This window comes from Hoplias malabaricus, chromosome 4 (genome assembly GCF_029633855.1).
Source record: "Hoplias malabaricus isolate fHopMal1 chromosome 4, fHopMal1.hap1, whole genome shotgun sequence".
In the NCBI taxonomy this organism is placed as follows: domain Eukaryota; kingdom Metazoa; phylum Chordata; class Actinopteri; order Characiformes; family Erythrinidae; genus Hoplias; species Hoplias malabaricus.
Genome location: NC_089803.1, coordinates 30,385,976 through 30,407,554, shown reverse-complemented (window position 1 = coordinate 30,407,554; position 21,579 = coordinate 30,385,976). Strand labels below are relative to the sequence as shown.

Here is a 21,579-nt window from a genome sequence, read left to right as displayed (position 1 = left end):
AAAAAGAAGAAGCTGAAGTACACGGACTTGGCAGTTGGGGTGAGGGAACGTGGGTAGCAGGCACATGTAAGACTGGTGGAGATAGTAGTTAGGGGGTTTATAGCCAACTCAGCCACATCCCTGCTTGTTCAGTTTGGCATCAGGGGCCGGAAACTAAGGGCAGATGTGAAGGAGTTATCAGAAACAGCTGAAAGGTCTAGTCTAGGTTGTGGATAAGGAGAGCACAGATTACTCAGGGAAAAGCACTGTAGAGACACTACTGTGATTGTTGGTGATGTAGCATGTAAAGTTCACATGGAACTGGAGGCACTGAGCATGCATTAACGGTGCCAGTGGGGTTAGGTACAGCCTTAGTCACCAGGGAGGCCAGTGCGGATTTACGGTTGTTGATGCTTAAGAGTAGGGTAGGACTGTAAATCTGGCTTGGAGGGGGGTGGGTCTGTAACGGCAGACTTCACTGTTGAGCTTTCTGGAGGTGTTGTGGGCTTAATTCAGTGAAACACTGACAAGGGGAGGTGCCTACCTGATGACCCCTGTGAAGAGCTAGTGATGTAGTGGGTGGGTTGGGTACTCATGTGATAGGCTCAATGAGTAACCGTAGTTGTTAAGAATAGCTGGTTGCTGAATGGATCATAAACGGCCACAGCAACCATAGTGTTGTGGTGTAGGATTCAACAGGAGTTTTGTGGCTGCAGGTAGGAACAGAGTGTGGTGGACCCTATGTGAAGCTGTAGTGGATTAGGATAAGATATTTTACATCTTGTCTTGTGTACCCAGCAGGCACAGGACGTCAATTTGACGTCAGAAAGGCGTTGGTCTCTAACGTTGGACAGACGTTGAGTTTTAGTTGGAAATGAAAATCGGGTTGACGTCTAAACCCAACGTTGCCTTGACAACAAGCTTCAACGTTGGACAGACGTTGAATTTTTGTTGGAAATGAAATCGGGTTGACGTCATAGCCCGATGTTGCCTTGACAACAATTTTCAACGTTGGACAGACGTTGATTTTTAGTTGGAAATGAAAATCGGGTTGACGTCTAAACCCAACATTGATGTGACGTCAAGACTCAACGTTGGTTAGACGTTGAAATATGGTTAGTAATCAAAGTCAGATATTACTCAAAAATTAACGCCAGGATGACGTCAAACTCCAACGTTGTGTAGATGTTGATTTTTAGTTGGAAATGAAATTCGGGTTGACGTCTAAACTCAACATTAATGTGACGTCAAGACTCAACGTTGGTTAGACGTTGAAATATGGTTAGTAATCAAAGTCAGATATTACTCAAAAATTAACGTCAGGATGACGTCAAACTCCAACGTTGTGTAGATGTTGATTTTTAGTTGGAAATGAAAATCGGGTTGACGTCTAAACCCAACATTGATGTGACATCAAGACTCAACGTAGGTTAGACGTTGAAATATGGTTAGTAATCAAAGTCAGATATTACTCAAAAATTAACGTCAGGATGACGTCAAACTCCAACGTTGTGTAGATGTTGATTTTTAGTTGGAAATGAAAATCGGGTTGACGTCTAAACCCAACATTTATGTGACGTCAAGACTCAACGTTGGTTAGACGTTGAAATATGGTTAGTAATCAAAGTCAGGTATTACTAAAAAATTTACGTCAGGATGACGTCAAACTCCAACGTTGTGTAGATGTTGATTTTTAGTTGGAAATGAAAATCGGGTTGACGTCTAAGCCCAACATTGATGTGACGTCAAGACTCAACGTTGGTTAGACGTTGAAATATGGTTAGTAATCAAAGTCAGATATTACTCAAAAATTTACGTCAGGATGACGTCAAACTCCAACGTTGTGTAGATGTTGATTTTTAGTTGGAAATGAAAATCGGGTTGACGTCTAAACTCAACATTAATGTGACGTCAAGACTCAACGTTGGTTAGACGTTGAAATATGGTTAGTAATCAAAGTCAGATATTACTCAAAAATTAACGTCAGGATGACGTCAAACTCCAACGTTGTGTAGATGTTGATTTTTAGTTGGAAATGAAAATCGGGTTGACGTCTAAACCCAACATTTATGTGACGTCAAGACTCAACGTTGGTTAGACGTTGAAATATGGTTAGTAATCAAAGTCAGGTATTACTAAAAAATTTACGTCAGGATGACGTCAAACTCCAACGTTGTGTAGATGTTGATTTTTAGTTGGAAATGAAAATCGGGTTGACGTCTAAGCCCAACATTGATGTGACGTCAAGACTCAACGTTGGTTAGACGTTGAAATATGGTTAGTAATCAAAGTCAGATATTACTCAAAAATTTACGTCAGGATGACGTCAAACTCCAACGTTGTGTAGATGTTGATTTTTAGTTGGAAATGAAAATCGGGTTGACGTCTAAACTCAACATTAATGTGACGTCAAGACTCAACGTTGGTTAGACGTTGAAATATGGTTAGTAATCAAAGTCAGATATTACTCAAAAATTAACGTCAGGATGACGTCAAACTCCAACGTTGTGTAGATGTTGATTTTTAGTTGGAAATGAAAATCGGGTTGACGTCTAAACTCAACATTAATGTGACGTCAAGACTCAACGTTGGTTAGACGTTGAAATATGGTTAGTAATCAAAGTCAGATATTACTCAAAAATTAACGTCAGGATGACGTCAAACTCCAATGTTGTGTAGATGTTGATTTTTAGTTGGAAATGAAAATTCGGGTTGACGTCTAAACCCAACATTGATGTGACGTCAAGACTCACCGTTGGTTAGACGTTGAAATATGGTTAGTAATCAAAGTCAGATATTACTCAAAAATTTACGTCAGGATGACGTCAAACTCCAACGTTGTGTAGATGTTGATTTTTAGTTGGAAATGAAAATTCGGGTTGACGTCAAATCCCAACATTGGTGTGACATCAAGACTCAATGTAGTTTAGACATTGAATTATAGTTAGTAATCAAAGTCAGATATTACTCAAAAATTAACATTTGGGTGACGTCAAGCTCCAATGTTGTTTTAGTTTTAATGAAAATCGGGTCGACGTCTAAACCCAACACTGGTGTGACATAGAGCCTCAACACTACCGTATTTCACATTTACAGCATACTACTGTAATTAAATAATACAATACTTTACTGTAAAAACTGATTTACAGTAAATAACTGTCAGCTGAGCTCCCAGACAATTACTGTATTTTTACAGAAACATTAATGTATTTCAACTTTACAAAATACTACTGTAAATGAATAAAACTTAACTGTAAATATTGGGATTTACAGTAAATACCTGGCAACAGAGTTTCCAGCCAATTACTGCATTTGTACAGGAACAAGATTGTATTTAAAATTTACAGAATACTACTGTAATTGCATAATACAATGTTTTACTCTAAATATTTAAATGTACAGTAATATTTTCAGCAGAATTGCCAGCCATTTACTGCCTTTTTTCAGAAACAATACCTTTTTACAGAGGAACACTAATTACAAACAGTTTCTAAATTACATTCAATTCTTTATATATACTGAACAATACCAGCATGTAATATTTTTGTATTAAGATTATAGTGTTACTATTAAATAAAAAAAAATCAAGTCTGCCAAGCATGAATACTTTAAAAATACTATAACCATAACATACACAAAAGAAGTCCAAATCTACATTCAGAATTAAAATCAGTAACACGCTTTATTAAAACTGAATATATGCAAAATGTGGACAAATTTCAAGTACTACATAACATGTTCAAATCATTTATTTTTTTACTTGAACTTAATATTTTTGCCCCTTATGATATTTGCTTTTTTTTCCTAACCAAAAATACTTCACAATATCCAATTACATTATTGCCTTGATGAATTACAAGAAAGGTGCCCAAATCTTTATAGTAAAACATTACGTTATATCACGACTTTTGATCTTACCAGACAACACAAATAGTGACCGTAAAACATCATGAAAAATGTAATAAAAAATATGTAATCTGGATTGCTAAAACTTTGTATTTCAAATATCATCAGTGAACCCAACATGTTACTGACTTAGAGTCAGTTTTGTGTTGAACATGACCCTTTAAATACAAACCGGATTCCAAAAAAGTTGGGACACTAAACAAATTGTGAATAAAAACTGAATGCAATGATTTGGAGGTGCCAACATCTAATATTTTATTCAGAATATAACACAAATCACAGATCAAAAGTTTAAACTGAGATAATGTATCATTTTAAGGGAAAAATATGTTGTTTCAAAATTTCATGGCATCAACAAATCCCAAAAAAGTTGGGACAAGGCCATTTTTTACCACTGTGTGGCATCCCCCCTTCTTCTTACAACACTCAAAAGATGTCTGGGGACAGAGGATACGTTGGGTAACACCATTCTGGTATCGCTGCACAACAAACATCTTTCTGCGCAACAATGGTGGAATTGGTGATCCTCTTACCATCTTGGCTTCAGAGAGACACTGACACCCTGAGAAGCTCTTTTTATACCCAATCAGGTTGTCAATTGACCTAATTATTGTTAATTGGTCTTCCAGCTGTTTGTTATATGCTCAATTTCCTCCTTTTTGCCACTTATTGCTACTTGTCCCAACTTTGTTGGGATTTGTTGACACTGTGAAATTTTGAATGAACATATATTTTTTTAAAATGTTACATTTACTCAGATTAAACTTTTGATCTGTCATCTATGTTCTATTAAAAATAAAATATTGACATTTGCCATCTCCACATCATTGCATTCAGATTTTATTCACAATTTGTTTAGTGTCCCAACTTTTTTGGAATCCGGTTTGTAAATAAAATTTAATTCAAAGTCCATCAGTTTCTTTAAAGCAAGGATACACACGGATGCATGGTCCAGGACTTCTTGGTTGCTCTCTACGTTGACCACCCCTGGGGATTTGTACCAATGAGGCGTCTATAAAAATAAAAATTCCACAGTTAGTAACATAGCATGTGGAAATAAAGGTACAAAAAAGTTGCAATAAAAATTTTGTACACAAGAGGATACAGTAAGGGGAAGATCAGATGACATCATGGGCAAGACAATTTTTAAAACTAAACATAGCACAAAAATAAGGATATTTTTGTTTGGTAGATTATATCTTTGTTGTAACAATGTTTCTTGGCAATAAATCTTATACTGTTGGAATCATGTTAATTTCCCTTTGAAATGGTGCCACATTTATAAGGAACATGCATTTGTGGGATGAGCAGTAGAAATGAGTATGTGGGTTGTGCCAATGAAACATTAGCCCAATCCTCTCTGCCGATGTCGTTTGGTGAGTTGTGACTGGCTGACTGAAGTTTGAAGAAACAAGACATATTGGCAATTTAACAATGTATTCTTTTAACAAATAGGAGCTTCAGTAGCGTGTGGAAGAACCATAAACAGCCAAAACAGCCCAGGACTTTCTCTTCATGATGGTCACCATCCTGGTTACACACTGCTGGTCACACATGTGGTTGTGTTGGTCACTGTGGCATGAACAGCACTCCCAAGCTGATCCCACAAGTGTTCATTGGGGTTGAGGTCAGGAGCTAGCAGGCCATTCCATCCTCTCCACTACCAAATTCTGGAGGTAGTCTCTGATAAACACCGCTCTGTGGGGGCATGTGTTGTCATTTTGGAGGTTAGAGTTTGGTCCCAGACTGTGGAGATATGGGATTGCCACTGGTTGTAGAATTTCATCTCAATATCTTTTTCTGCATTGAGATTGCTTGCAATGACGATAAACCTCATTTTTCAAGTGAAGGAGATGCCACATCACACCATCACACAAAATAAGCTGTTTGGCACTGGCAGTGAGTATTTGACAAATTTTTCACTGGTGCAATCCACATACTCGGCTCTACTGCTCATCTCACAAAAGCATGTTTAAAAGAGAAATTAACAGTAATGGTATAAGGTTTATTGGCAAGAAGCACTGTTACAACAAAGAAATAATCAACCAGACAAAAATTTTCTTACTTTTTGTGCTATGTTTATTTTTATTTTTCTGCAAGTAATCAGAGCAAATGAGTGAGGTAAAGGGTGAATTACATTAATAATTACAGTTAGATAATGCAGCATGTCCTATTTGGTGCTAAAAATAAACACTAATACTTTGACATTGTATTTTGTTATGGCTTTCATAATGTCATTTCGTATCATATATCTCCATTTCTTTTAGGCATATCGAGATATGAATTTTTGGTCATATCGCCCAGCCCTAGTTGTCGCTTGCTCACACTTTTTGTAGTGAAGACTGAGGATAGATATTAATACGAACTCAACAAAACCATTTTTTTCAAAAGTACTGCAATTTCAATTTGATACCTGATCTAAAAGTCATGTATACTGATATGCTATGCAATATTTCAATGTATCATAGTAATCAGAAAATCCTGTATTTGACCTTTAATTTCACATATCAAAAGCACAAATTTCAACTGCATCAAATAATTCCCACAATGACCCTAATTAGAATTAAATGGTTGCAACAGATGAATGAATGACAGTAAACAGTAACTGTCCTTCATAATAATTTCATAAAGAATTATCCAACAGAAACGGGTCAAAATATTAAAAAGCAATTACCTTCAGATAATTTTAGAATTTTTTAATCCATTTTCATACATGGGGTTTCTGCATCAGTAAAGTTATCATATTTCAAGGTTTTTATATATAATAATACTTTTAATTACAGGTAAGATAACATTAAATAGAGGCTAGTTTAATTTAGAGAAGGAAGTAAACAAGTAGAGAGAGAGAAAGAAAGAAATTTCCTGTCGATATTGGAAATTGAAATTTTAGTACAAGGTGAATAGGGCTGCCTTTCCAGAAATTAATGGAGGCTTGAGCAAACATAGGTCACTTGTCCTTCCACTGTCAGCAAATATCTTGCATTGGTCAAAAATTCCACTGTAATTAATTCAAATGTTAAACTTTTGTCATTCTGGAGTATCTTGCAATTATATATACATACCCAGAATAAACATCTGAGGACTCACAAGCAGGTTAAAGGTTTCAAAATCAGCAACTGTGGCACTTGCCTAAATGATGAGAATATAAATAATTTTAAGTCTTCAACATTTACCATTGCAGTTTTCAATGACATGTCAAATTAAAACCTATATGATATAGCCTAGGTCTAGTTTCAGTTTTCCTGTTTTAATGATACCTGTAAATGTGAGCCTTAAATGCAGCCAACTTCCTGAAAGTCATGGCACGACGAGACTCTCCACATTTAAAACATTTAGTACAGAGAAATAAGATGTCATTTCATATGCATTACAAAAACCAACACACTACATTTGTGATCACAGAACTGGTAGCCAACATTTAGTATTTAGACACTTTAAATGCAATACTCTTAAACTCTGATAAACAATTAAAATGTACACTCTATATAAACTAAATAACAAAAATGGGAGTCTCAAATCAGATTTGGAATGGTATGGAGCCCCTAAAGGGACTGGGGGAAAAATTAAAAAAAAGACTATTGATTTTGTGTTCCCTTGCAAACATTATTGCATTCCCTCGCAAATACATTGCGCTCCTTTGCAAATGTTTATGATACACAATTGTCTTTGTTACGGAGCCCCTAAAGGGACTGGGGAAAAAAAGACTTTGGCGTTCCTTCGCAAACACAATTGCGTTACCTCGCAAATACTTTGTGGGCTCCGTAGTACTGTGCTTGCTGTTGATTATGTGCTTGCTGTGCGTGTCAGGTGAACTATGGAGCAGCTCGTTGAAATTTACTTTGATCTTGGACTGAAATATAAAGACATAGCATTTCTTCTCAACAGAGAACATGGATATGTTATTGGGGAGCACCAACTGAAACATTTGATGCTGTGTTGTTAATAGCTTAGCAAAGAGGATGAGAGAATTTAAAGTGCAAGCGCATGGACAAAGGTTACGTGAACAGTATAGAGATACAGACAATGAACACAGTTTCCAATCAGTGGGAGAGAAAGGAGAGTGAACACCTAAATAAATGTGTAGCTATTGGTAGTGTACTGGAGTAATGTGTGTGTGTGTAAACGTCAGTCAGAAAAGGGTATCCTGTTTTTACTGCAGCTTTATTTAAAAAAAAAAAAAAAAAAAAAAAAAAAACATTTTCCAGATAAAACGAAATGCATGGTGTAGCGACCGGCTCTAGCTCCACAGCCGTGTCTGGAGTCAGCGCGCTGAGCCACGTCTCTGTAAAAATTAGCCCGCAGTGTGCCCTGAGATCTCTGTGTGTTGCGCCTTACACCCTCCATCTTGTTATTGAATGACTGGATTTTTAAGAGTCTTTGCTTGTTAAGGTTTTTAATTAACATTCTTAGCTTGACCCCTACCCCAGTCAATAACAATAAAAAAAACACAGCCTTCCACACTTTTTCTTTCTTTCATGAAGCAGCCTACGTCTCATACACCTGTTACTATGGAAATACGGCGTTCTGACTAGAACTTTCAGGATGCTACATAACATATATAAACCTGTTGCTGACAACTTCTGATGTTAGGCAGTTCCTTACAGATGTATACAGATGTATTCCTTACAGACGTCGCACTGGCAACGAAACTGTGTGTTAGTAGAGATAAATAAATACATATATATCTGTTTCAAGTGGCTGGATTTCACTGGAAACTGCAGTGTCCTGATGTGTTGACTGAGCCACAAAGACAATTGTGTATCATAAAACATTTGCAAAGGAGCGCAATGTATTTGCGAGGGAACGCAAAATCAATAGTCTTTTTTTTTTCCCCAGTCCCTTTAGGGGCTCCGTAGAATGGAGCTCAAAATTCTGCAGCAAAATACAGTAGTCTATAATTCTCAATACAGCACAAAGTAAAATCTATTTTACTCCCCCCATCTTGCACCTCATTCACACCTGACACTCCAAATATATATTAGCTAATAATCTGGAATGGAGTTTGTCTGTAGCTAACATTACATGTTTACAATGTCTACAACATCTACGTTTACAATTCTCTGTTATAATGAACGTAGCTAATTTTACCAAACTGACCAATATCAATGACCAGAATCCCTGTCCATCTCTATGTTTATATTTCCCTCCGTTCTCTTCTTTAAAAAGCATTACTCTGCTAGCTAACTAAAACTCGAATAGTACCCGCAAGAAGCCCAAAACTGGACTTTGAGTTTACAATTGTTTGTTTGTACAGTTAAATTATCGTTCTCTACTACGCTAAATATAAATAAATAATGCTACGACTGACCCGTACTTTCACCGGCAGCCTGTTTCAATGGAGCAGAACCCTCTCTTTCTTTTCTTCCCGCCTCTTCTCTCCTACCTTTCCCTCAGCCTCCTGCTTGTAAGCCGTCACAAAACTGGTGATGTCTCCGGCTCCAATCCCCTCCAACGGACTAATTTGAGGGGGGGAAACGCCAGTTGACGATATCTGCGACGATAAAACATTAACATTTTTTGGGAGCAAACAAGTGTGCAAATTCAACAGGAGTTATCTGGTTAAATGTTCGCGGCTATCATAACTAGCACCATCTATCTTGCTAAAAAGCAGTACCAAGACAATGTGGTTGGAAACGTTTAGAGCTGTATGATTAAAACATACATTTACTCATTCCTTTTGTTCCAAAATCCCTAAAGTACGACGACGCTTGCAGCCTCTGAATACGTTTTGTCTCTTTCTCTCCGTCTCTGTTCTCGTCACCCCGCCCCCAGGGAACCGTTAGCCCCGTTCTCGCTAACCGCCCCACCCTCAACAAAATAATTTAAATAAAATAAAACAATATTAACGCAAATCATCATCATTATCATCATCATCTTTTAAGCTTGTCCATTTCAGGGTCGCGGTGTAACGAAATGAAAAAACACAATTCTTTCTCTTTTTTTATTTGGACGAAAAGTATTCACTTGTCCTGTCCTGGTTTTGTTTTGTAGTGAGGCCTACAACTGACGTTACAAAAATAAATTGTACCATTGCCCAGGGGGGGGGGGGTATTTTGGAACTAATGTAATTACGAATGTAATTTTGGAACTAAGCTATATTTACGTTGTCAAAACAATAAAATAAGTGATAAATAAATGGTGTAAATAAGTTACTCACCTTTAGATGCCATTTGCAGTCCTCAGCCTCCCCAGCTCACAATACAGTGAAATACTGTAAAGCTAGCTTCATTGCTGCTTCCAGTCTGTTACCCAAGATACATTACAATACACATTAAAATACTGTATTCAAAAATACATTACAATACAGTAGCAAACTCGCTACAGCATTTATTTATAGTGTGTTTTGTATTCTTAAGACGGCAAGCATATACCTGTCAAATGGCTTGAAAATGTTGGTAACCCACTGATGGTAGGCCACTGCTGGTCCACCATTGGACTGCTCAGATTATTGCCCACTTAAGAACATCTCAGTAGTTTTTGATCTCTTAAAACTAATTTTAAATGATTTTGATGATTTCTTATTCTATAATTTTACATTTTGGTCATGGTATCTCACAACTGAATTTTGTTATGTTATGTCAATATGGCATCAGAATAATGTTTTGAACACACTGCATTTTGGTTTCTTAACATTGCAGCTTGGGGCAGCACGATGGTGCTGCAGGTACTGTCGCTGTCACACAGCTCTAGGGTCCTGGAGCGGCAGGTGACTGTGAGTAGTTTGGTGTGTTTTTCCTGTGTCCACGGGGGTTTCCTCCAGGTGTTCAGGTTTCCTTCCAAGGTCCAAAAACACATGTTGTTAGGTGGATTGGTGACTCAAAAGTGTCCATAGGTGTGAATGCATGAGTGTGTGTCACCCTGCGAAGGACTGGCGACCCCTCCAGGGTGTGTTCCTGCCTTGCTCCCAGTGATTCTGAGTAGGCTCAGGACCCACTGCGACCCTGAACTGGATTAGCAGTTACAGACAATGAATGAATTAATTAATTAATTTCAGTATGGTAGAGTATCAGAATGATGTTTGGAATTTTTTATAAAATTCAACTTGGGACTGCAACAGGTAGTGTTGCTGTCACACAAATCTAGGGTGCTGCAGCTGTAGGTTCGAACTCTGCTCCGCATGACTGTCTGTGATTAGTTGGGTGTGTTTTCCCTATGTTCATGTGGGTTTTCTCCGGGTGTTCCAATTTACTCCCATGGTCCAAAAACACATGTTGGTAGCTCAGTTGGCTACTCAAAACTGTCCATAGGTATAAGTGTGTGAATGAGTGTGTGAGTGTGTGTCGCACTGTGAAGGAAAAGTGCCCCACTGATTCCAGGTAGGCTCCGGACCCACTGCAACCCTAAAGTGGATAAGCAGTTACATTTAATAAATGAATGAACGAATGTTGCATCTTAAACCAACTAAGTATATCCAATATTGTTAGAATGTCACATTGAGTTGACATTTAGATTATGATGTTTATCATACACTGGGTTTTGATTACCAATACCTAACAAATAAATGTAGGTATTTTACATCAAGATGACGTTAAATTTGAAGTACTAAACCCCACGACCTAAAACCAACAAAATATCAATGTCTATTGATGTTAGTCTAATGTTTACCAGGCGTTGGGATTTGGTCACCCTATATTATAACTTAAAGTTGGCATTTTTTTATATCAATTTGACATCAGGATGTGACGTTTGGAAAATGTTGGATTTTGGTTACATAACATCACAACTTAAAACCAACAAATTTTCAACGTCTATTGATGTTAGAATAGCAGGTTGAACTGACGTTAAAATTCAGACGTTTATCAGACGTTGGGATTTGGTCACCATACCTTACAACTTAATGTTGGTAATTTACGTCAATTTGACATCAGGATGTGACGTTTGGAAGATGTTGGATTTTGGTTACATAACATCACAAATTAAAGCCAACAAATTTTCAACGTCTATTGATGTTAGAATGGCAGGTTGAACTGACGTTAAAATTCAGACGTTTATCAGACGTTGGGATTTGGTCACCATACCTTACAGCTTAATGTTGGTAATTTACGTCAATTTGACATCAGGATGTGATGTTTGGAAGATGTTGGATTTTGGTTACATAACATCACTACTTAAAACCAACAAATTATCAACGTCTATTGATGTTAGAATGGCAGGTTGAACTGACGTTAAAATTCAGACGTTTATCAGACGTTGGGATTTGGTCACCATACCTTACAGCTTAATGTTGGTAATTTACGTCAATTGGACATCAGGATGTGATGTTTGGAAGATGTTGGATTTTGGTTACATAACATCACTACTTAAAAGCAACAAATTATCAACGTCTATTGATGTTAGAATGGCAGGTTGAACTGACGTTAAAATTCAGACGTTTATCAGACGTTGGGATTTGGTCACCATACCTTACAACTTAATGTTGGTAATTTACGTCAATTTGACATCAGGATGTGACGTTTGGAAGATGTTGGATTTTGGTTACATAACATCACTACTTAAAACCAACAAATTATCAACGTCTATTGATGTTAGAATGGCAGGTTGAACTGACGTTAAAATTCAGACGTTAATCAGACGTTGGTATTTGGTCACCAAACCTTACAACTAAATGTTGGTATTTTACGTCTATTTGACATGAGGATATGACGTTTATTAGACGTTGGATTGTGGTTACATAATATCATGACTTAAAACTAACAAAATATCAGTGTCATATGTCGTCAGTTTCTTACGTCAGTTTAACATCGGTATTAGACGTTACCCTGACGTAAAATTTTGGTCATCCGACGTCACGACCAACATTCAACCACATATCAACGTCTTTTGACGTTGGTGGCCAGCTGGGTATGATTATTATTATAAGTTTCTCAAAAGCCTGAAATATAGCCTGAAATATATCAAAAAGTCTATCCGAAACTAACCAGAGAAATTGTCAGAATCTTGAATAAAGTTATGTGGCAAATCCTTTGTAATCCAAGTGTGCCTGTGACCCAGAGACTGCAGCAGATGCTGGGTATTTTCCCTGGTGATGTTCTGCCAGGTTTATAATACAGTCATTTTTACCTCCTGCTGACTTTTTGTGCTTTTTGGCTTCAGTCTTGTATTAAGTAAATAAAAATCATCCTCTGTGGAGTTTGGGTTGAGAGACTGACTTGGTGAGTCAGACATTCTCCATTTTGAACCTGGTTTTAGTTGCTTTAGTGTTTAGGGTCATTATATTATACAAAATTGAATTGAATTGCTGGGAGTTTTAAACTTTGTTTAATCTAAGTAGATGAGATATTCCTGTGAAATTGTGTCATATATGCTTATAGCATTTTGTTTCATAGATAATTCATAGAATTAAAAGATGTTCAATTTCCTGCCGCTGATATAATGTTACTATCATAGCCTAATAATGCAATTTTACATTTGCATTGAACTTTTAGCAAAAACTTATTAAGAATATTCGATTGGAATATGAAAATGTACAAATATATATAATATATCACATTAATAATATAAAAACACAGTTTTTAAAAATACCTATGTAACTATTTTAGCACAGAGACCAGAGAAAAACAGAGAACAGAGAAAATATTGATGTCTAAAATATTAATGACGTTATATTAGGCCTACCTACGTGAAGTGCAAAAGGTCAGCCCAACTAGATACCAGTAAATTTTGTCCATGGCTTAAATGTTGGCCTCACTTATGGATACCCTCCTGGATAAGTGTTGGGAGAAGCAAGGCTTAAATACAGGGCCAATGGATTACTGTAGTCACTGTAATGCCCGTATTTATTCTGTGAAGCTGCTTTGTGACAATATCAGTTGTAAAAAGCACTATACAAATAAATTTGATTTGATTTGATTTGATTTGATTATTCAATATAGGCTGCCCACCTGGGTCCTGCAAATAGCTCATGCACCAACCTACACAAACCACATGCCCACCTTGAGCTCAGTTCACCTATTTTCAAATCACTTGGGTCCCACTGTGGTGTGCCAGTAGTGGTTAGTGCAGAGAGTGATGTAGTAAATATACTTCACTTAATGCTTGCCAGCAGACAAAAATACCTGGTAATGCCACATTAATAATGATATAAATGTAAAATAAATAAATAAAAATGAACAAGGGTGAATACTAGGAATTTTCTTCCATGTCAGAAATCCAGCACTGGTCATCTTACATAATGCAGATTTTCTTATTTGAGCCTGCACACAATAATAGGTCATCAGAGGGATCAGCTCTTAGCATATGACGACAAAGTGTGCATGCTAGCAGAGCTCCTCACATGAATGCATTTATCATCTGTGTCCATCAACCTGCATTCCCCTCTCTCTTCTCTTTCAAGCCTAAATACAGGCTCATGTCAGTGTGCAGTGTCAGAAACACTTGCTCTGTTTGGAGATATTAGTGACCCTGAAAAGGTAATATTTAGCTTTAGCGCTAATGCCACAGTAAACAATGTGCTGAGAGCCTTTTCTCCGATCAGAGTACCAGCATCAGGGTTACTGGAAGAGTAATCTGGCTTCAGTCTGGGGTTTATGCTTTTACTGTCTTTATATGGACACATTTCATCTGGAGCTTGGCATCCTCAAGGGGCATGGTGCAGTTTCCAGCAGGTCAGTGGGATACTGGGTCACGGTTGCATAACCGAGATAGATACACTGACGTTATAAATGTTATGTTCTATATCTATGTGATAGATGTGGCAACATATTTTAAGTGTAATTTGTCCTTTATCCATTTGGTTAGTCAAAACTAACTCTCTCTCTCTCTCACTCTCTCTCTCTCTCTCTCTCTCTCTCTCTCTCTCTCTCTCTCTCTCTCTCTCTCTCTCTCTCTCTCTCTCTCTCTCTCTCTCTCTCTCCAGGTCTTCCAATGACCCCACGTCTTTCTCATCTCTGCTCCTTGTAGAAGACATGGATTAAATTAAAGGACAAGACTGTGTCTAGGTGTGTGTGTGTGTGTGTATGTGTGTATGTGTGTGTGTGTGTTTATTTGTGTGAGCCCTTGTACATAACCATGGTGGTGAGATGGCTGTTGAAGGACTCCCAGTGAGAATACAGAAGGTAAGCATATTTATATTTTTTTCATGAAAGGAAAAAATATTTCTTTCATTAACAGAGCTGTAAGTGATAGTAAACCTTTGCAGTAAGCCTGCCTCAGCTGAGCAAAGTTGTTTTGACTGTCTGTAATGCTTAAAGGAGATCAGCATGATATGCCAGAGCTAGGCCATTACAGGCTTTACATGTCATAAGCCAAACTTTGGAGTCAATGTGAACCTTATAAGGAAGTCTGTGCAAACTGGAAGACCTGAGGAGTAATCGTAAACTTGAAAATCTGAACCATGTAGACACTACTGAGAGAAATGATAGGGTATTTCGTTTGGCATATGTTATGTCTAAGTTAAAGTAAATTTTATTGTTATTTTTCTCACCAACAATGGAGGGAGTTGATGGCAAAGAAATAATACAGAAAAATGATTATACAAACCATATACAGACAATAAAACATCTTTACCACAATAAATAAATCAACACTGAGATGAAGACAGTAGAGACTGCACTAGAAAGAAATAGACCAATTGTAGGTTCACAATGACAATGACAGTATATTTATTTATTTTTCATTTTTTTGTCCTTAGGCTACTTAAAATAACTGTCCCCTGATATGTCCCCATTGCCTTCAATAACAAAATGAAATGATTAATTTACTTCATTAATGTACAGCTAAGTGTTTCCTATGGTGGTACTCAGTGAGATGCCTGAGGCTGCACACTGTCTGCAAGTGCTTTGTAAACAGGTGTTCTGACAATTTCTGCTACATATCGATACCTGTCCTACCTAGCAGCTCTGCAAATCCTCATACCCACAGTTTCAAATGTTTTCATGGTAAAAATTTTTCATCTGGTGCATTATATAATTTTAGCTTACTGTTATTTCCTTTAGCTATATATATGCTCAATCAAAAAAAGTACAAAGCAATTTATTATCACTGTAATTACCTTATCTTTATATATGCATATCTCCTTGTACTTCTGTTGGGGGCATTTTCTGAAATACTACTATTAGCCTATCCAAATATCTTACCATTTTATTTAGATGGCTGTACATATAAAAGTAAACAATGGTAACACATTTCAACTTGGTAGAACAACTCGGTAGAACATAGGGGTATAGTGTTGTATTTTGTAATATCCATGAAACATTTGTATAAGCCCTCCCATTTTGAAACCGAAACCGTCAGTGCTGCCATCATGATGGCTCGTACAGGGCAGAGATACTATAGTTATAACTTATGACTGTTGGACAGGGATGTGAATTTGTGTGTCATAACTTATGGACACAAACCCTGTGTTGCCGCAGCTTAATGTGTCCCTGCTTAACTAGCCAGCAACCCACTGTGGATACTGAATGACACAGGTGTAACTACAATGCAACAACTGAAGCAACCATACGAATGACTGGTTTGCTACCAGTGCCTTAAGGGCAACGTCTACAATCATGGGAAACTGCTGTTCTCTATGGTTTGTTTATGTTTTGAAGCTCCATTTCTTTTAAGGTTGAATCACATGTTTGAGGAGAAAAATGACGATGTTTGTACGTGGCTGAAGTTTAATTTGTCTGTAAGTTGTCATTCACTGTTTGAATTTCCACAAAAACTTTTTAACTTGAATTGTTTAGTTTTGTAGAAATTCAGTCTATGTTTACATTCATGCAGTTAGTGCTCTCCCAAATTTAGTGTGGGTTCCTACCTAAATAATCTGAAACAGCAAAAATAAGTCAATATTACCCACCTATGGAGCAGGAATAAAGCAATAGCCTCATCATTTTCATGATTTTCAAAATTTGGAGGGCTCTCTGCCATGAGCAGGGAGAAAGAGAGAGAGAGGAAGCCATAACATACAGTAGCCACTATTTTAGTCATTTGCTAAATTAGGGTTTCATAAACAGATTAGACCATTTTCCAGCAAGCAAACAGACAGGAGAGCTAGCAAATATTAAGGAAACATCTTTTTTTTCTTTTTGTTTTTAAATAGATTTTTGATTACGGTCATAGACATTCCCTTTGTTATGAACTTTAATGACCATCGGTTGTTGTATTACTTTTAGTCTACTGGTAACTGTTTAAAGCCCTTAGTAGCATGAGTGTGCAGATTAGTGTTTGGACATGCATAGTTGGAGCAATGGAAATTGTGAAATGTTAATGGGTGCAGTAGATATAGAGCAATACAGTTAAAAAATGACAATGAAATTACACCAGCATTACACCAAGGGCTTTAGCTACTAAGCTCAAATGAAAAATGCAACATTTTTATACATATAGAAAACCCAGAAAAGTCAGAGATAAAATGTTAGAGCCAGGCTTATTGTCAAAAAGAATTACTTATGTTTTGTCAGATTTTAGCAGGAACAAGTTCCTGGTCATTTTATGTTTATCTTTGACACAATCTTATTATTATATGTTACTCTGTCACTGACTTTGGCTGAACGTACAGATATAGCTGAGTTTCATCTGTATTAAAGTGGACAAAATCACTGTGTTTAAGGGTTTTGTTTTCTGTGTTTTTAATAAAGTAGAGAACAGTGAGGATCCTAAAACAGACCCTGTCTGTACAACTGTAAATTTTAGTGCACCCAAAAGTATCTAAACACTGGACAGTATCTTGAACACTGTACATATCAGGACAAAGGTTGTTGGACATCTGCTTATCTAACATTTGTTCTGAACTGTAGAGGATGAACAGGTAGTTTGTGCTCAAAACCCCACGCAAAACTTATCTTGATATACTGGAGATAAATTCTGAGAAAGTTGGGGAGGAGCCCTGGGTGGCTATGCTGTGGCACACAAGTCTGGCCCACATTTACTCAGCAGGAGAAAGCTGTCATAGTACCATAGAAGCTGATGGAGTGAGATGTGTGATGTGTAGGTTTTCTTCACAGGGAGAGAGAAGGAAACATAGGGTGTGGAATGTGTAGGAGGAAGAGATTCAGGCATGTTCCTTAACCCACACCCAGCTTTTTTCATAGCTCCATTTGGTCTTTCCTTTGCTGCAGTAAGAGCTTCTACTGCTCTGAGAAGGCTATAGATGTTAGGATTTAATGGCATTAAGCTACAAGAGCAATAGTAAGAAAAAAACAGTTTCACTGCATTTACAGTCCAGTGTGAGAGTGATGTATAACCCTTTAACCTTTGCTTGGCATTGAGCATAGTGACATTAAGCTCATGTGTAACTGCTCCAGAGTGCCCTATTTCATCTCATTTTTTAAGGAGACTAGACAAACCGTGTGAATAACTGAAATCATTGGCCACTGTTGGTGCACCTTAAAGGAGGTGCCAGGTATGATGTTTGGATATTGTGCACATTACAAATACGACCAACATAAAGAGATACGTTTAGTGACATCCTTCTTATCAGTGGAATGTGAATAAGTTACATTCCACAATGTGAACAGGAGTAAGATACACATACACCCTGTTGGTAATTATGTCCTCTTAAGAGAGCTGTCGCAAAGTTCAAGCATAACTCTACATCCTGCGTGTTCTGCTGAGCTCATAAGGGGCTTTATTATTGTTCAATTGTGTTTTTGCCATTAACATTGTGCTTTCATCACATTTATAAAAAAAGATTGCATATTTTCCAAGCTGCTGCATTAGTGTACAAAACGGTGGGCATGGTAAGCTTCCAGTAAAGCACAATGCACTCCGTGAGTCATACAAGCTACATCTCAGTGAGGAAAATTGGCTCAGATTGTTCAATTCCAGGGGATTTTCAGGTCATGACTTCTGACATATTTATGTGTACACAACCATTCTCTCCTCACTTAGGAACATGAAGTCATGACAAACCTGAGGCTTTTAGGGGGGAAGATTTGTAGCTGTACCTATTAAGAGCTGAATTTCTCTGTTATGGATGTTGCTGAATAAGTAAAATGGCAGGAGGGCTGGGCTGAATCCTGTTCAACCTCAGAAATGTTTTATGTCAACAATAATCCCAGAGTTTATCCCAGAGGTTTGAGCCAGGATTGGCCAGGGCCCTTTGCTTAGAAGCTTCAGTTCTTTCCTGAACTCTTTTGCTTCATAGCGAGGCCTACTCCATGCTGCACATGCAATACAATGCAAATGTCTGCAGTAAGTGGGTCAACTAAACTCCTGCTAAAGTGCAGAGCTGTCTGATTAATAATGTATAGGATGAAGGGAAATAAAATTTCTTCATCTTGAGCAAAGATATTTTATTACTCTGCCAAGGCACACACATGTGCATGCACACGCCCACGAGCACACACACACAAACACACACACACCCATATACATACATAACCACACGCTTTCCATGTGGGAGGCTGCATATTGTGGAGCATCAGTCTTGAATCTTGCACTCTTGTTTTTGATGTATAAACAGAAGTGTTATTTCATTAGCTTTGGTTATGAAAGTGAGAGCTGTCAGAGTAGGGCTATAACAGACACTTAACACTTGCCCTTATAAGGAAATATTGAAGCATTGCTGCACCCATTGCTTAAAAATGGTTGCTAACTTTGATAAACTCAGTTATGCTTGTGCTTAAAGGAAAACAAGTATGGTTAGTACATGGAACTGTAACTAGATTTTATCCTTTGCTCCCCTTCTTCTGTCCAATCTGCCATCAGTCTGACTGGATTATCTCTCTGATTATGTCATGAGGCCTAACCAGAGAACATCTGTAACGTCATATTCTGTGGAGGCTGGAGCAGGCCGCAGGTGGCTCAGACATTATAGCTAATGTCCTGTGGCTCCTCTTAGAGGATAATTGGTTTGACCTGATTATGTGCAGTAATGAGGGATGTTTGTGTGTGTGTTTGTTTTTAGAGCAAAAGGAGAAATATAAAATGTAACATCTTTCATTTTTTAAATCATTTTGAAAACAAAATACAATTAGAATAAAAGAATAGCCTCAAATAATATTATACAAACAGCATTTAATATCGCTGCTCTTTATATTTATACTTGAAATCTTTCACTTTTGCTTGGATTTCTCCATCCTTCTAATCTTAAAACATGAATCTTAAAAATGTTATAGCTGTGTCCGTCCAACAAAGTCGGTATCAGAGATGTCACTACCCAAGATGACACGCCCCAAACACAAACTAGAAGCTGCTAGTGAGAAAAGTAAATTGACAAAAAAAGAACATTTGTCAATTGAACAAAGAAGCTGCTGGGGTTCTGGTGTGTGTGTGTGTGTTTCTTCACTGTGGGCAGTGTGCCTCACATTCCTCTCATTCTTATGTCACGCTTCATAAGTGATGCGGAAGCGACCAGCCAGCCACACACACACACTGGCACACACACATATGCACAAAGATCTCTGTTATTGTAGTAAAAGCCGTAGGTGTTGCCGCTCTGCCCAGGAAAGCTCAGTGTGGGCTAGGCTGACCTCATCTGCATGGCATTTGACCAGGGACAAATACAAGGCCTGAGAGAGTGTGTCCAAGCCCAGTCGGCTGCTGAAGGAGAGGACAAACAGAGTGAGGATTGTTGGTGGAGGGGGTGATGATAGAAAGTATTGGCATCAACTGCAGTGGGTGCAGACTGGAACATCACATCATCCGGCGGACTGTCCAGCTTTCTGACTCACTCGCACTGTGTACTGGGTTTTGTGTATGTGTGTGTGTGTGTTTGTTTGTCCAAGAGAAATGTTACATTATAAAATTTCATTTTTCCATTGAAACTAAATTATATAATAGAGCTCTTCCAGTGAAATCCATGTATCGTTCATTTCCCTCTTAAGTAGCACTGCTTGCTTATTCATTCTTAGTAGTGTATATAAACATTTTGTTCTGTGGTATAAGTGTGCAAATAAACAGAAGAAATTCCTCTTTATTTTAAAGAGAGGCCATCAAATATTGTCACTCCAAGGTTAAATCATTTTCACTAAACATCAATGGCCTTTCATTGGCTCAGATGTTAATTCAAAACAAAAATATTAACAAAAGACAAAACCAAGATTTGTATTGAAATACACACACAATTTTTCCAAATTTTCCTAGCCTAGCTCTAAACTAACCTCTCTCTCTCTCTCTCTCTCTCTCTCTCTCTCTTTCTGTGGTGCATCTCATAGAAAGACGTGAGCTTTATTTATCTTATCAATCTGCTTCTCATCAGAGATCAACTGGACAGAGCAGGTGGTTATTAGTAGTCCGATGATAGATCTGAAATGCAGCAATCTATACTATGTAATCAACAAGCTTTTGTTTTCCAGTTAGTCATCTTTGGAGTTACTGTCAGCTGCTCTGATATCGCTCCACAGGCATTCTTCGCACACACATCACACACTCGGGACTGTAATTAAACAGTCACCAGTGTATGAGGGAATGGACTGACATTCGACAAGAGGATAAAAGCTTGAACCGCCTGTAATATGCTTTTTGTTCTGTTTGTCTTATATCACTGACTTTTCTCCCACTCCTTGTCTTTCTGTCTTTTCCTTCTAGATGAGAGCGTGACGCTCTGGCTACCACAAAGGCCAGTGCTGCGGGCTGGGCAGCGCAGCCACATGATCACATGACTCTGGACATGGATGCGGTCCTGTCAGACTTTGTTCGGTCCACAGGGGCGGAACCTGGTCTGGCACGAGACCTGCTGGAGGGTAAGAGTGCTAAGCTGGTGGAAAAGTTTTATTGATTAAAACTAGCTTGTTGATATCTCTGGAAAATTAAAAGAGCAATAGGTCA

The 21,579-nt window shown here is 37.8% G+C and overlaps 1 protein-coding gene and 1 long non-coding RNA gene across 2 annotated transcripts in view; one reads left to right on the top strand and one right to left on the bottom strand.

Moving 5' to 3' along the window:
* The window catches only part of otud7a (OTU deubiquitinase 7A), a 99,867-nt gene that overhangs the window by 36,555 nt on the left and 41,733 nt on the right, over window positions 1–21,579 (top strand). Inside the window, exons 2-3 of the mRNA XM_066668113.1 lie at window positions 14,741–14,939; window positions 21,340–21,494. Of these exons, the coding sequence (XP_066524210.1) occupies window positions 21,410–21,494 (85 nt within the window). The 5' untranslated portion in view covers window positions 14,741–14,939; window positions 21,340–21,409. The remainder of the gene's footprint in view (window positions 1–14,740; window positions 14,940–21,339; window positions 21,495–21,579) is intronic.
* On the bottom strand, window positions 4,348–9,182 carry LOC136695496 (uncharacterized). The gene is made up of 3 exons (XR_010802296.1): window positions 7,143–9,182; window positions 6,948–7,014; window positions 4,348–4,897 (listed from the first exon to the last, which is right to left on the bottom strand). It is a non-coding gene; the product is annotated as an uncharacterized lncRNA (long non-coding RNA).